Source organism: Tenrec ecaudatus, chromosome 18 (assembly GCF_050624435.1).
Source record: "Tenrec ecaudatus isolate mTenEca1 chromosome 18, mTenEca1.hap1, whole genome shotgun sequence".
Lineage (NCBI taxonomy): Eukaryota > Metazoa > Chordata > Mammalia > Afrosoricida > Tenrecidae > Tenrec > Tenrec ecaudatus.
Window position 1 is genome coordinate 24,410,591 of NC_134547.1, and position 14,224 is coordinate 24,424,814.

The 14,224-nt window shown below is 43.2% G+C and overlaps 1 protein-coding gene across 1 annotated transcript in view; it reads left to right on the plus strand.

Moving 5' to 3' along the window:
* LOC142431678 (ninein-like protein) overlaps positions 1–13,777 on the plus strand; it is a 48,141-nt gene extending 34,364 nt beyond the window's left edge. The window contains exon 3 of the mRNA XM_075536686.1: positions 13,768–13,777. Coding sequence (XP_075392801.1) covers positions 13,768–13,777 — 10 coding nt within the window. The remainder of the gene's footprint in view (positions 1–13,767) is intronic.
* Positions 13,778–14,224: the final 447 nt, after the last annotated feature.

Sequence of the window (14,224 nt, forward strand, 5' to 3'; positions counted from 1 at the left end):
GTAAATGATGTAAAAATATCACCTGATCTTTTGAGGGCAGGCCAGGTATGAGTGATAGGCTTTTTCACTGGGGTCAAGGAGGGGAGCCAAGCCCTTCTTTCAAAAGATATTTTTAATTAAAAGTTTCTTTTTTCATATAACACTGTTTAGGAATGAATAAAATGTAGCACAACACCTGTCTCTTTCAGCCCTGCCATGTTCCCAAACATGCTCCGCAGTGTTCCCCTTGCTCATATGATAAATATGATTATATCTATCCATACTTGTTTTATGAAAAATGCTCACACTGTACAAGTTGTAAAGCGGTCCTTCAAAAATTAAGGACTGTAAAAATTGTCCTTCAAAAAAAAGTTAAGTATTCCAAGATAAAAGCTGAGCGTTCATAGCTATTAGACTCCCATACAAGAAAACTTAAAGCCAGTCCTCCAACGTGAGAAATGTGAAGGAATGATACTAAAAAGTCACTCAAAGTTGAACACAAAAGGGAAAATGATGAGAACAAATGTACAAATGTGCTTGAAAATTGATATATTTATGGATTGTGATAAGAGTTATACAAGCCCCCAATAAAACTATTTTTTAAGTTGTATGAGCCCCCAAAAACTGATTTAATAAAAAAGAAAGAGCTAGATCTGGAAATGGTGGAATGTCACCTGGCTTATATTCTTTTCTTATTTTTTGTACAATGACTATATATATTCCTTTCTCTCTTTTTTAATCATTTTACCACAATCCATATCTACACCCATTGTGTCAAGCACATGTGTACATTTACTTCCATCATCATTCTCAAAATACTTTCTTTCTACTTGAGGCCTTGGTATCAGCTCCTCATTTTCCCCCTCCCTCCCCACCCCCTTCCCTCATGAACCCTTGACAATTTATAAATTACTATTATTTTGTTATGTCTTACACTGTCCAACATCTCCTTTCACCCACTTTTCTGTTGCCTGTTCCTCAGGAAGGGGCTTATATTGTAGATCCTTGTAATCGGTTCCTCCATTCTATCCCACCTTTCCTCCACCCTTGAATTATCGCCACTCTCACCACTAGTCCTGAGGGGTTCATCTGTCCTGGATCCCCTGTGTTTCTTTCTGTACCCGTGTACATCCTCTGGTCTAGCCAGATTTTAAGATAGAATTGGGATCATGATAGTGGTGGGGAGGAAATATTTAAGAACTAGAGGAAAGTTGACTCATCCTTCCCTGTGGTCCCTCTGTGGGGAGATTGTTCCACTATCTACAGATGAGCTTTGGATCTCTGCTCCAGCCCTCTCGTTTTTATTTGTTATGTGTCTGCTGATGCCCAGTTCCTGTGACTCCTCATGATCGCACCAGCGATGTGCTTCTTCCATGTGGACTTGTTGCTTCACTGCTGAATGGCAGCTTGTGTGACATCAAGCCTTTTAGACCCCAGACACTATATCTTTTAATAACCGGGCACCATTTGCCCTCTTCACCACATTTGTTTATGCACCTATTTTGTCTTCAGCGATTGTGTCAGGAGGGTAAACATCTCATGCTGCTGACTGGTTAGAACAAAACTTTCTCTTTTTTAAAAAATTTATGTATTGGGGCTCATGCAATTCTTATCACAATCCACACATACATCAATTGTGTAAAGCACACTTATACATTCATTGCCCTCATCATTCTCAAACTTCGCATTCCGCTTTGGTTCCTGGAATAAGCTCCTCATTTTCCTTTTTTCTCTCCCTCTCCCTCCCTGCTCCCCTCTCCCTCATGAACCCTTGATAATTTATAAATTATTATTTTATCTTATCTTACACTGCCAGGCGTCTCCCTTCACCCACTTTCCTGTTGCCCATTCCCCAGAGAGGAGGTTATATATAGATCCCCGTGATTGGTTTCCCCTTTCTACCCCTCCTTCCCTCCCGGTATCACCACTCTCACTGTTGGTCCTGAGGGGGTTCATCTGTCCTAGATTCCCTGTTTCCAAATCCCAACTGTACCGCTGTGCATCCTCTAGTCTAACCAGGTTTGCAAGGTAGAAGTGGGATCATGATAGTTGGGGGGAGGAAGTGTTTAAGAACTAGAGGAAAGTTGTGAGTTTTGTTATTGCTACACTGAAGCCTGAGTGACTCATCTCCCCACTACCGCTCTGCAATGGATGTCCAGTTGTCTACAGATGGGCATTGGGTCCCCATAGAACAAAGTGTTCTTGAATGGAAGGAGGATATGAGTGGATGCCCAAAGTCCATCCCCTACCTCAGGGTATTGCCATATAAATATATGTACATGGGCCAATACCTCTATTTTTGTAGATTAATGTATTTACATATGCACACCACTATGTTTATACCTCTATCCATTGCTTTGCTTCCTTGGTCCTTCCTCTGTTGCCTTTTACCTTCCTCATGTCCCACTGCCACTTTCCCCTTATTTCTGCCTCTTGGTAACCCCCTTAGCTAGTCTGCTGTTGCTCCAACATTACCACCACCCCCACCTTGGATCCCTATATCCTCATTACTGGCTCTGACACCCCAGTTGTTCCCCTGTCCATGGCGCAGCCTGCTCAGCACCCCCTTCCTCCACCACTCTGACCTCCCAGGTCTCCCTGGAACCGTTGGTCCCAATGCTCTCACCTCAAGCATGCCTCCCATACCTATCCTATATAGGTAGGTACACCGACTATGACATAGCCCAAAATGATTTTTTAAAATAAAAATAGTAAATCAATAAGAAAAATTTTTTAAAAAGAGAAAAGAACTATACAAAAATCCTGGGTCTCTTCGCTGGCCTTCAAGACTGTCCAGGAGCTGCCTCTCCCAGCCTGGAGTGCATGTAGACCCTACTATGAAGCACCAAACCATGAGGACAGCATGGTCACATGGAAGGATGCATGAAGAGAGAGAGCTACAGGCTAGGGAGAGGAGCCAGCATGCCACACCCACACAGAGGCAGGCCAGGAGAGAGGAAGAGAAAGAGAGCGGGACTAGACCCCACGCTGGCACGCCAGGCTTGGAGGATGATGTCCCTGGGGGAAGCTAATGGGACACAGAGGGAACTGGACAACTGACAACAGCTGGTGGCATGCTGTCCCCTTGCTGGAGCAGACTGCGACAAAGTATATTTCTTGATCACAATTGAATGTAAACAGAATTTGGTAACACAATGAAACTGAAATACACAATTATATGGAAATTAAACCATTATACAAACAACCAGTGAATATTTAGAGTCAAATGAAAATGAAGATACAACACACGAAAACATTTGAGACTCTGAAACTGTTAGGGTGGGGGAAGGGAAGTATACTTATTACCAATTAAGTGAAGGTTTACAGAGAAGTTCATCAGTTTTACATCGAAAAATTCATACACATTGATTTTGCACATCCACTCCAATACCTTCCATGTGCCATCCTACTTCCCCACTGGGCTTTCTCTTACCATCACTCCTTCTTTAGTAACCCTCTGGACTTTGTCATTGGGTAAATGCTGCCCTTTTGGTTTTAAGCTGTTGATGGTTTTAAAAAAGGTCATTTCAGTTCCACGCCTAGAGGACATTGGCTATATTCTTGGGGTATGCTACTAGACTCCATTCAACCAGTAAACCCAGTCTGTTTTATGATCATGAGTTCTGTTCCACATTTTACCCCCATTCCATTGAGGACCTTCTAATGTGATTGTGTTCAGAGTAATAGGTAGCGGTAGTCAGGCACCATTTAGGTTTTCCAAGCTCAAGATTATAGAGACTAATGTTTGGGTTGTTCATCATTCTATTGTAATAATTGTATTCAACATGTCTTTTGACTTCACTCTTGTTTCCTCCGAGTGCAGAGAGACCAATAGTTACTACTGGCTGCTCATGCACAGTTTTTCTTATTTAAGTCACTTTTTTAAAAAACAAAAATTTCAAAAGAGGACCTGATGCAAGGGGCTTAAGTGGAGAGCAAATGCCTTGAGAATGATTGGGGCAGGGAATGTATGGATGTGCTTTATACAATTGATGTATGTATATGTATGGATTGTGCTAAGAGTTGTTTGAGTCCCTAATAAAATGTAAAAGAAGAAAAGAGAAAAAAATGATTAGGGCAAAGACTGTACAGATGTGCTTTATACAATTGATGTATGTATATGTATGAACTGTGAAAAGAATTGTATCAACCCCAATAAATTGTTAAAAAAATAAATTTAAAAAAATTCCTTTTATTTTTTTTGTACTGTCCGACGTCTCCCTTCACCAACTTTTCTGTTCTGTTTTAATGTAATTTTTATCATTAAACTGTGAGTCTAATGGTAACAAAATAGAACGTGTGTGTGTCTGTGTTAAAACAGTCATTAAAGAATAGAATTCAGAGACAGAGAATTTTTTTAAGTTTTTAAAAATATTTTCTATTGTTACTTAGGTGAAGGTTTAAAGAGCAGACATCAGTTTTACATTAAATAACTCGTTAAATCTACCATTGTCTTTTCATTTCCAATATTTTTTGCCAATCTCTTGTTTTATATTGTCTTCCCTTCACAAAAATAACACCTGTCTACCCTCTAGCTTCCACAGACAGAGAACTTATTGTTGACAAATGCCTAAAAAACATTAAATGGGAAGCAGACACCTCTTCAATAAATGCTATTGGAAATACTGGCTATCCACTTGCAGAAGAACAAAAAAAAAGACGACTGCCTCACCCATGCACAGAAACAAACTCAAGATGGATCAAATTCCTAAATGTAAAACCCAAAACTCTCAGGATCAGAAAACTGGGACAAAACTAGGAACCCTAGTGCAGTAGATGGGCTATCAGAAATAACAAAGCTGACACAATCCATAGAAAACAAAATAGTGGGACATATTAAAAAATAAAAAACGTGCATACATTAAAAGACTTCATTGAAAGAGTAAAAAGACCCATAGACTGGGAAAAGATATTTAGTAATGACATAACAAAGGACTAATTACTAAAATCTACAGAAATTACAAGGTGGCAAGAAAAACAAACTAGTAGCCCTATGAAAAAGTGGGCAAAGGACCGGAGCAGATGATTCACAAAGGATGATACGCGAATAACTAATAAACATATGAGTAAGTTCTCTCAGACATTAACTATCCAGGAAATGCAAGTCAAAGCAACCATGAGATACCACCTAACACCCATAACTGTAGCCCAGTTAAAGTAAAAAAGCTGAGAACAGCAAATGTTGGAGAGTGTGTGGTGAGATAGGAACTCTTATCCTCTGCTGGTGGACTTGTAAATATGTACAGACACTCAGGAAGGCAGTATGGCGATACCTAGAACAGAAGGCAACTGAACTACCATATGATCCAGCAATACCATTACTGAACATATACCCCAAAGAAATAAAAAACATCATAAGCAGACATTTGCTCCCCCATGTTCATCACAGCACAGCTCACAATTGCTAGAAGCGGCCTCCATTCCCAACAATGGATAAAAAACCTCTGGTACATAAACATGATGAGTACTGCGCATGCCTGAAGAACAGCAATGAGACCCCTCACGTCGTGGAGGGCTCTGGAAGACATGCTGAGGGAAGCGAGTGAAGCACGAAAGGACAAGCACTGTGTGAGTCCAGAGCAGCAGGAACAAGCAGCAGAAGGGGCGCAAGCTCAAGCGTGCAGGCCATGCAGTCGTCTGGCTGGGGTCAGACAGGCCGCTAACGAGCTGGACCAGTGCCAATGACCTACACATCATCTGCTCCTGGTGAGTATAGTGTAGGTCACTTGGCCGGAGGTCACCTCACGACAGCTGGGATAAAATAGAGGGTGCGAGGGGGTAGTGGCTGTTCGCTGAATAGTAGCCATTTAGATCTGTGGTGAGGTCTCCCAGAGAGGGAGGTAGCCCCGTAGGAGGAATGGGGTTTACTGATGAGAGGTGCCGCACAGGAGATGAAAGGGAATGGTCAAATTTGGGGGTACATAGGTGCATGCCTGTTGAAGGGAGGGGAGGGAGAGCTAACCTCCAGGTGGGGGACAAAAGACTGAGGATGCTCTTGGCAACAATAAATGGGAGGTGTCTTCAGTGGCATGCAATGGGTGGGCAGAACTGGTGTAGGGCATCTGGGGGGGGTATCCCAGGAAAGCAGACCAGGTGCCATAAAATGCTGGGACACCAAATCCTGGATCTTTGGGGTGCATGCATGCTCCAGAGGCTACATCAGTGAGCCCCATATGGGAATCCCACTGGGTGAACTAGACTCTACCTCAGACACACTTGTAACATGAGGACTTAAGCGGGAAATACATGGTGCCTGAGGAAGCAGAAAACAGCTGTACCAAGAGTGGTGTACTGATGGTTGGTGGACAAATAAGGTCATGTTACATCAACCCCCTTTATGCTGGGTTAAGATATCTAGTATTCTGGAAATCTCGTGACAGCCCCTCTACTGTGTGTTGCATGTGCTTGGGTATATTAAGGTGTGTCTCAGGGGTGCAGCACCATGGGGGTCACTTTCTTGAAGCTGTTATTTGTTTCTGCTTTTTAGTAAATGAGACCCAGAGACTTTGAGAAAGAAAATATAACAATAGTTTGGGGGGGCGAGGATAAAGAGGGTCGGGGGAAGTAAGAGGGAGATGATGTCAAGTAGTCTAGGAGGGAAATGTATGTGTGGAGACTGATTGTGGCAGCAATTTTACAATTCTGTTTGATGTGATTGAACTATGGAATAATATGACATTTGTATTAACTCCTAAGTTAGCAAATTTTTTAAAAAGCATAGATTCAGGAATGGTTTGGGGGCTCACACTTAAAAAGAATTATCATGGCCCTGCTCAGTACTCACCTTCATGAAATGATCACTGAAGATAAAGGTACTACAGCGAAGTGTCGCAAAAAAGTAGATAGTAGCACTCCCTCAATGTATGAATACTTTCTTTTATTAAATTGGCACTCTGTGATGCTCACCCTCCCGACACAACTGCTGAAGCCAAAGCGGGTGAACAAGTAAATGTGAAGAAAGCTGATGGTGCCCGGCTATCAAAAGAGATAGTGTCTGGGGTCTTAAAGGCTTGAAGATATACAAGCGGCCATCTAGCTCAGAAGCAACAAAGCCCACATGGAAGAACACACCAGCCTGTGTGATTGCATGGTCCCGAAGGGAACAGATATCAAAGAACAAAAACTCAAATCATTGGCTGCACACCTCCATGATACAATCCCCGAAGACAAACAGGTGCATAAGCAAATGTGGCGAAGAAAGCTGATGGTGCCCGACTATCGAAAGAGATAGTGTCTGGGGTCTTAAAGGCTTGAAGGTGAACAAGCGGCCATCTAGCTCAGAAGCAATAAAGGCCACATGGAAGAAGCACACCAGCCTGTGCAATCACGAGGTGCCAAAGGGACCAGGTATAAGGCATCATGCAATATATATATATACACACACACACACAAACACCATAGTGAATGAAGGGGGAAGTGCAGAGTGGAGACCCAAAGCCCATTTGTCGGCCACTGGAGATCCCCTCATAGAGGGGTTTAGGAGAGGAGATGGGTCAGTCAGGGTGCGATGTAGTACCGATGAAGAACACAGCTTTCCCCCAGATCCTGGATGCTTCCTCCCGCCACCTACCATGATCCGAATTCTACCTTGCAGGACTGGATAGGGCAGAGGTTGTACACTGGTGCATATGGGAGCTGGAGGCACAGGGAATCCAGGGTGGATGATACCTTCAGGACCAGGGGTGTGAGGGCCGATGCTGGGAGAGTGGAGGGTGAGTGGGTTGGAAAGGGGGAACTGATTACAAGGATCCACATGTGACCTCCTCCCTGGGAGATGGACGGCAGAGAAGGGGGGGGGCTGTAGACTCTGGATAGGGCAAGATATGACAAAATAACAATCTATAAATTATCAAGGGCTCATGAGGGAGGGAGGAGCGGGGATGGATGGGGGAAAAAAAGAGGACCTGATGCAGAGGGCTTAAGTGGAGAGCAAATGCTTTGAAAATGATTAGGGCAAATAATGTATAGATGTGCTTTATACAATTGATGTATGTATATGTATGGGTTGTGATAAGAGTTGTATGAACCCCTAATAAAATGTTTTTTTAAAAAGTACTAAATCTGAAAAAAAAAAAAGAGTGGCTGAATTACAACACTAATAGAACCCTCTACTTAGAATGATTTCTGATGTTAATAGGAGAGCATGGATTGGGACTAAATGGGAACCTGAAAGTTACGGTGGAGAGGACTGTGCTACGCTGAGTTTTCTAGAGAAATAAATCAAACTACACTCAAATAACTTTATAGCAAAAATAAATTTACATCAGGAAGCCCAGCCCAGTTCAACTCAAGTCCATGGGTCAGATGCTAGATGAAGTCCCCTTTAGACTCACCCAGCTTCCAGCCAATGAAGCAAAGGCAAAGCAGGAATCGGGAAAATCACAGGCCAGTAGGGGCAAGAGCATCTGGATGTAAGGTCAGCAGGAAGAGGGCAGGGCACTGCAGCTCCTATGATCAGCAGGCCGGCTCGGCCATGAATCCTAGAGATGCAGAATCAAGGTAAGCAGGATGGAGGGAGAGGGAAGGAAAGTTGTCCATGGCATCTCTCTAAATTGGGCACCTCCTCCAAGGAGAGGGCCTTATTGAGATTGAACTCTACCCATACTTTCACACAGATGCATCAAACTGATATAAAATCGAACCATCATAGGGACACACGGAAAGATTATTCTCAGAAATATCAGAACATGGATCCTTGACATGCCATTGAGTTACTTCAGCCAACAACACTACCACTCACATCTGAAGAGTTTAATCCATCATTAGTAAAGCCATTGTCCCCTCCACCTGCACTTGAGCTTAGCCCAACTTTCCCTGCTGATAGGGAACCTCGAGTTGTATCTGGAGCATTCCCTGCAGCAGATGCCTTGCAAGATAATGCTGACACTTGCTGGGAAACACCTTCGACACTCATGCCTGCTTCGACACTGCCTCTAAACTTGTCTCAGTAATCCCAAAGGTGACCTCCAAATATTGATCCAGAAAGAGCTGTGCTATCCTCTTAAAGGACTGCTAGCATTTTCTAGTATGTACAGGCAGAGACCCGAGGAATGTGTGCGGGAGTGAGATGATGATGCAAGGAGCGAACGGTTGCATCAGTCTGAATGTGTTGATGTGGACCAACTAAGCACTGATCCTTCAATCAGTGTTTCAGCACCAGACGTTAGGACAGAATCTAATAGTTTATCTGTTTGGTTTACTGAAGCAAAGCTTCTGCAGTGGCTTAGAGCAAGTTAAGTTGAAGTACCAGACCTAGCTTGGTATACTTTAGAGGATTAAGGGAATGGGCGTGTTTCAGGGCAGACCCATAGACTCACAAATGGAATGCACTGAGGACACACCTTTTCTCTCAGTGGGAAACAAATTTCTGAAGGGATCATAAGTATCTCTAAAGACTGCTGTGATTGATATTTTATTTTGAGCCAGTTTTGACAGTGGAAAATACCCTAATTAAGACGTTTGCACATAACATGGCTGATTGGGTCCCATGGTAGTAGGCGGTAAGCAGTAGCATTTAACAGAGACAAGGTGGGTGTGGTTGCCAAATGGTTAGCAGAGTCAAAGTAGTAACAGAATAGCCTGATTTGTATGGCATTGGATACCTAAGCAGAGTGTCCCTAGGAGTGAAATAAATGAGAAACCTACCAAATCTATCATTGATCTGTACAAGTTGAAAAATTCTAGGCCAGTTGAATAGCAGTCTAATTCAAATAGCCAGATATAGAGTCGCAAATGCTCGATCAATTCCCAAAAATTGAGCCAGTTCACAAACGCTTCATTTACGGGGAAGCCAGGTCCCTTTGAGGAAGGCACCCACTACACTAATAAAAAAAATGCATAGTTAGCCTTTCTCCCAGGCCTGCCCAGTGGAAACTGCGCCTTTTATAAGTGACAATTCATTGGAGAAAGGAAATAATCAGACGTTGGGGATGGTTACTGGACATTGGCTCCAAACTGACATTAATCTAAGTGACCCTAAATTTTAAGGTCCCACAATCAGACTAGGAGCATATAAAGGTCAAGTTATAATGGAGTCTTAGCTCAGGTTGATCTCACAGGGGATCCAGTATGAGCCCAAACCTATCCTATAGTAATTTCCCTGTTCTAGAACACATAAATGGAATAGACAGACTCACTGACTGCCAGTACCCCATATGGCTACCTGACTCTAGAACATGGACTACTATGGCAGGGGCAGGAGTGGAAGCTAGTAAAGCTACCTCTACTTAGGAAAATGGTAAAGCCAACGCAATTATGTTTTCCTGGAGGGATTGCAAAGATCAGGGTGCAAAGATTGCACCATCAAGGAATTGAAGAATATAGGGCTGGAGACCATTACTTCCGAACTGAGCTGTTGTCTATGGGGGGACTAGCAAACTCTAGACCTATGTGGTTTGTAAGGGTCCAGGTATAAGCTGTGCTTACACACACACAAGCACCAGCAGCGGTTAAGCCAGTTTTTAGTGTGGGGTTTTTTAATCACTTTATTAGGGGCTCTTACATCTCTTTTATAACAATCCATACATCAGTGGAGTCAAGCATATTTGTACATATGTTGCCATCATCATTTTCAAAACATTTTCTTTCTACTTGAGCCCTTGATATCAGCTCCTTTTTTCCCTCCCTCACCCACCCTCCCACCCTCAAGACCCTTGATAAATTATTATCGTTTTCCTATCTTACACCATCTTCTGTCTCCCTTCACCCACATTGCTGTTGTTTGTCCCCCTCAGGGTGTGGGGGTTATGTCTACATCATCATTGTAATCAATTCTCTGTTTCTCCCCCTTCTCCCCCTACATTCCCCCTAAGTGGCCTACGCTGATAGTATTGCTACTCCCATTACTGTTCCTGATGTGTTTATCTGTCCTGGATCCCATGTGACAAGAGCTCTTATCTGTACCATCTGGTCTAGCTAGATTTGTAAGCTAGAACTGGGATTTGTAAAGTAGAAGTGGGGTCATGATAGGTGGGTGGGGTGGGGTGCGGGAAGCACTAAAGAACTAAAGAAATGTGTGTCTCGTTGGTGCTGTACTGCACTCTGGCTGACTTGTCCCTCCTGTGAGGGATGTCCAATTGTCTACAGATGGGCTTTGAGTCTCCATCCGACTCCCTTCATTCACATCATATGATGGTTTGGGGTCTCCTGATGTCTGATACTGTTAGATTCCTCAGGTGGAAATACCTGGGTCATTGGCTTCCCATGAGAATGAATTCACACCGAAGCCTGGTTTGTGATCCAAGTGAATTTTTATAAAGGATAGAAGTGTAAAGGTGAAACTGAGGTACAGGGAGGAAGACAGACATAACTGACAGGACAAGGAAAGCAGAAAGAGAAATAGCTTTATTAGGTGGGGCAGTAGGGCGGCTCCTGTGGCTCCCTGCCGAGGTTTCTTGACCTAGGCGGACAGGTCAGGGAAGTCCCATTCAGCAGCTGGGGGCGAGGGTTTTTACAGGGGTAGTGAGGAATGTATGGCAATTAGCATATGGGGTCTGGAGATCTGGAGAATTGCTTGTCATCTCCTTGCAATTCTGACTTTTCAGGGCCCTCCACTGGGAGGCGTGGTTGACAGTACTGGTTGACTCCATTGACTCAATTAAGCTCACCTGGCCTAGATTGAGGTCCTCCCAAGAGTACTGGCTTCGTCTCAACTGCCTGAATTTATTCATGCCATCCAGCCTGGAGCAGCTTCCCACAGTCTGTAAGGGTGGAGGGAGGCCTTGGCAGGTAGAGGTAGAGGTTTCTGCCTCTAGCTCCCTAACACTTTCTGATCCCATCTACACCTTGTGATCACACAGGCTGGGCAACAATTTTATTAAAGCATAGATAGAATCATTTCCAAAGAAAGTATGTGAGTCCTTCTGGCATGGTGAAAAGGATACCTTAAGCATAGATGAAATATGCTTTGCTCCCGGAATGTAGTGGGGGCCCCTTTCACAAATTAAGAAGGGTCATTCATTGTCTAGGGGAAGACTTCTAGTTTCTAAAAGACAGTTTTAAAGGGGAGGAGTTTGCCACTCCACAGATGTACAATTAGCTTTCTAATTAGTTATTTAGACCACCCTTGAGGCTCTTTAAATTGCAATCTCAGCTTTTGTCTCTGGATCAGTGTGCTGTCAGATTTATCTCCAGCAGCACTGCTGTGTGAGGACATTCATTAGGGCCTAGCTTCAAGGTTGACCTGCTTACTAACCTGTTCTCACAAGGTCTTCTGTTAATTCCCATATTGCAGGCAGAAAATGCCTCTTCTGTCCCTGTCAATTTGGTCAGTGCAAAAAACAGGTGGATCTTTGAGAATGGCAGGGGGTGCCTGGAAACTTATCCAGGTGGTGACTCCAATTGCAGCTGCTGTCCCAGAAATGGTTTTATTGCTTGAGTAGATTAATATCTCTTCTAGTATCTGATAGCAGCTACTAATTGGGCAAATGTGTTTTTCTCAATTCCAGTTTTAAAGAGCAGCACAAGCAGTTTGCCTTTAGCTGTTGTGGCAGTTAGATGTTATGTCAACGTGACCCTGTGGGAAACTGTAGCACTAGTCCCACCTATCAAACAGGTTACAGCCTGATGACTCCTCCTAGGGGATATGAACTTTCAAATAAGAAAGACAATGAGAGCAGCAAGAGGAGATAAGCAGCACTTGAGAGGGGATTGAGGGGCAGCTGGGAGGAGGAGGATGACCAAGCAGCACACACTGCAGAGAACAGCGCAAAAGAGTTACTGAAAGGGATAGCACTTCCAGACCACAGGATTGTCACCATAAAGATAGGTAGACACAAATAGACTACAACGAGAGAGCAGAAACACCAGCCAATTAGAACCGCTTAGGGCATCTCCTCGGCCGCCTGAGGGGAGATTCCCGGGTCTTTGAATTGGGAAGCTAGCTGAGGGGGTGGGGGGTACGTGCCAGTGGGGTGTGATGGAGCAAAAGGATCATAATTCGAAGTGACCAGACTGGGACCAGGGAAAATAAAAATATAAATTTCTTTGGCTTCCTGCCAAGACCAGAAGACTGCCAGTGGAGATCCCCCATCTAGGACTCACTCCTAGTAGTGGGTACTTCACAGCTTACTGAGCCTCACAGGGCTGAGAACAGGGCAGCTGACAGCAGGTGTTAAGTGATTAACACCAAGAGCTCCAGCCCCCTCCTGAGGTACCACTCAGCACAACCCCTGATCGGAAGACACCCCAAAGGCCTGGTACCTTAAATAATTGGGCCACTCTGAGGATTTATTTTCATATTACTTGTTACACATACCTGGATTGCATACACCTGACTCATTGACTAAGTATTTGCATCACAAAACAAGAAGCTGGAGCAGGTTTGGCAGGCAGAACAGGTTTTACAAGCCCAGGCAAGGAATTTATATAAGGGAGTTTATATATATCATTTGTATGATATGTTACTTTACGTTTTTTCCTTCCGATCTCATTGCTTTATTTCCTAGACCCCTAACACCCCATCTACCTACTAGTTCGCACCCACAACAGAGACTAAGCTCTGTGTGAAGCAAGGTGTCCCGGACAAACATACATTAACAGCTCTCCTGCATCTTATGCTAGTATGATTTTTCCTATTACTATTATTAAAACTGTCATCTCTTACCCCTTTTCTTTCATTTTCCTTTCTTTAGTCTAAATATCCAAAGTTTTACTTCACAACATCATTAACCTGTCTTTTAGTTTCACTGTACTGATCATCAAAATTTTTCTTACATTTTCAGACTCATAAAACCAAAGACTAATACTACTATCACAATATTTAAAATTGTTTTTGCTCTCAAATACTAGTACCCATTGATCCATCATTGCAAATGAAGCATTTCAGGGCCAAATACCCCTTCCTTTAACCTACTATATAACACTACCTGATCCTCCACCCTCTTTTTTAACCTACTGCTTCCTTCACTCTCCCAACACTCATAACATTTCCTCCCCAAATTTCATATGACTCCCTTAACACATAAATTAGCAACCTCCCTCAGACACTTAATACAAACTATCCATTAGCCCTCTACTGCACCACCTAATAGAGTTAACCAGTTCCAAATAACATCGCCTACATAACACTCCCAATAGACTCCAAGATGACAAGGAAACAACAGAAGATATTAGTCACACACACACACACACAAAACAAGAGAAACAGAAACAAATAACCAAATAGCAATCAGACTTAAATGTAATACCTGAAACTGTACAAGTTATGGATTTCCCAGAAAAAGAATGTAAAGAATGATGTTTGTGC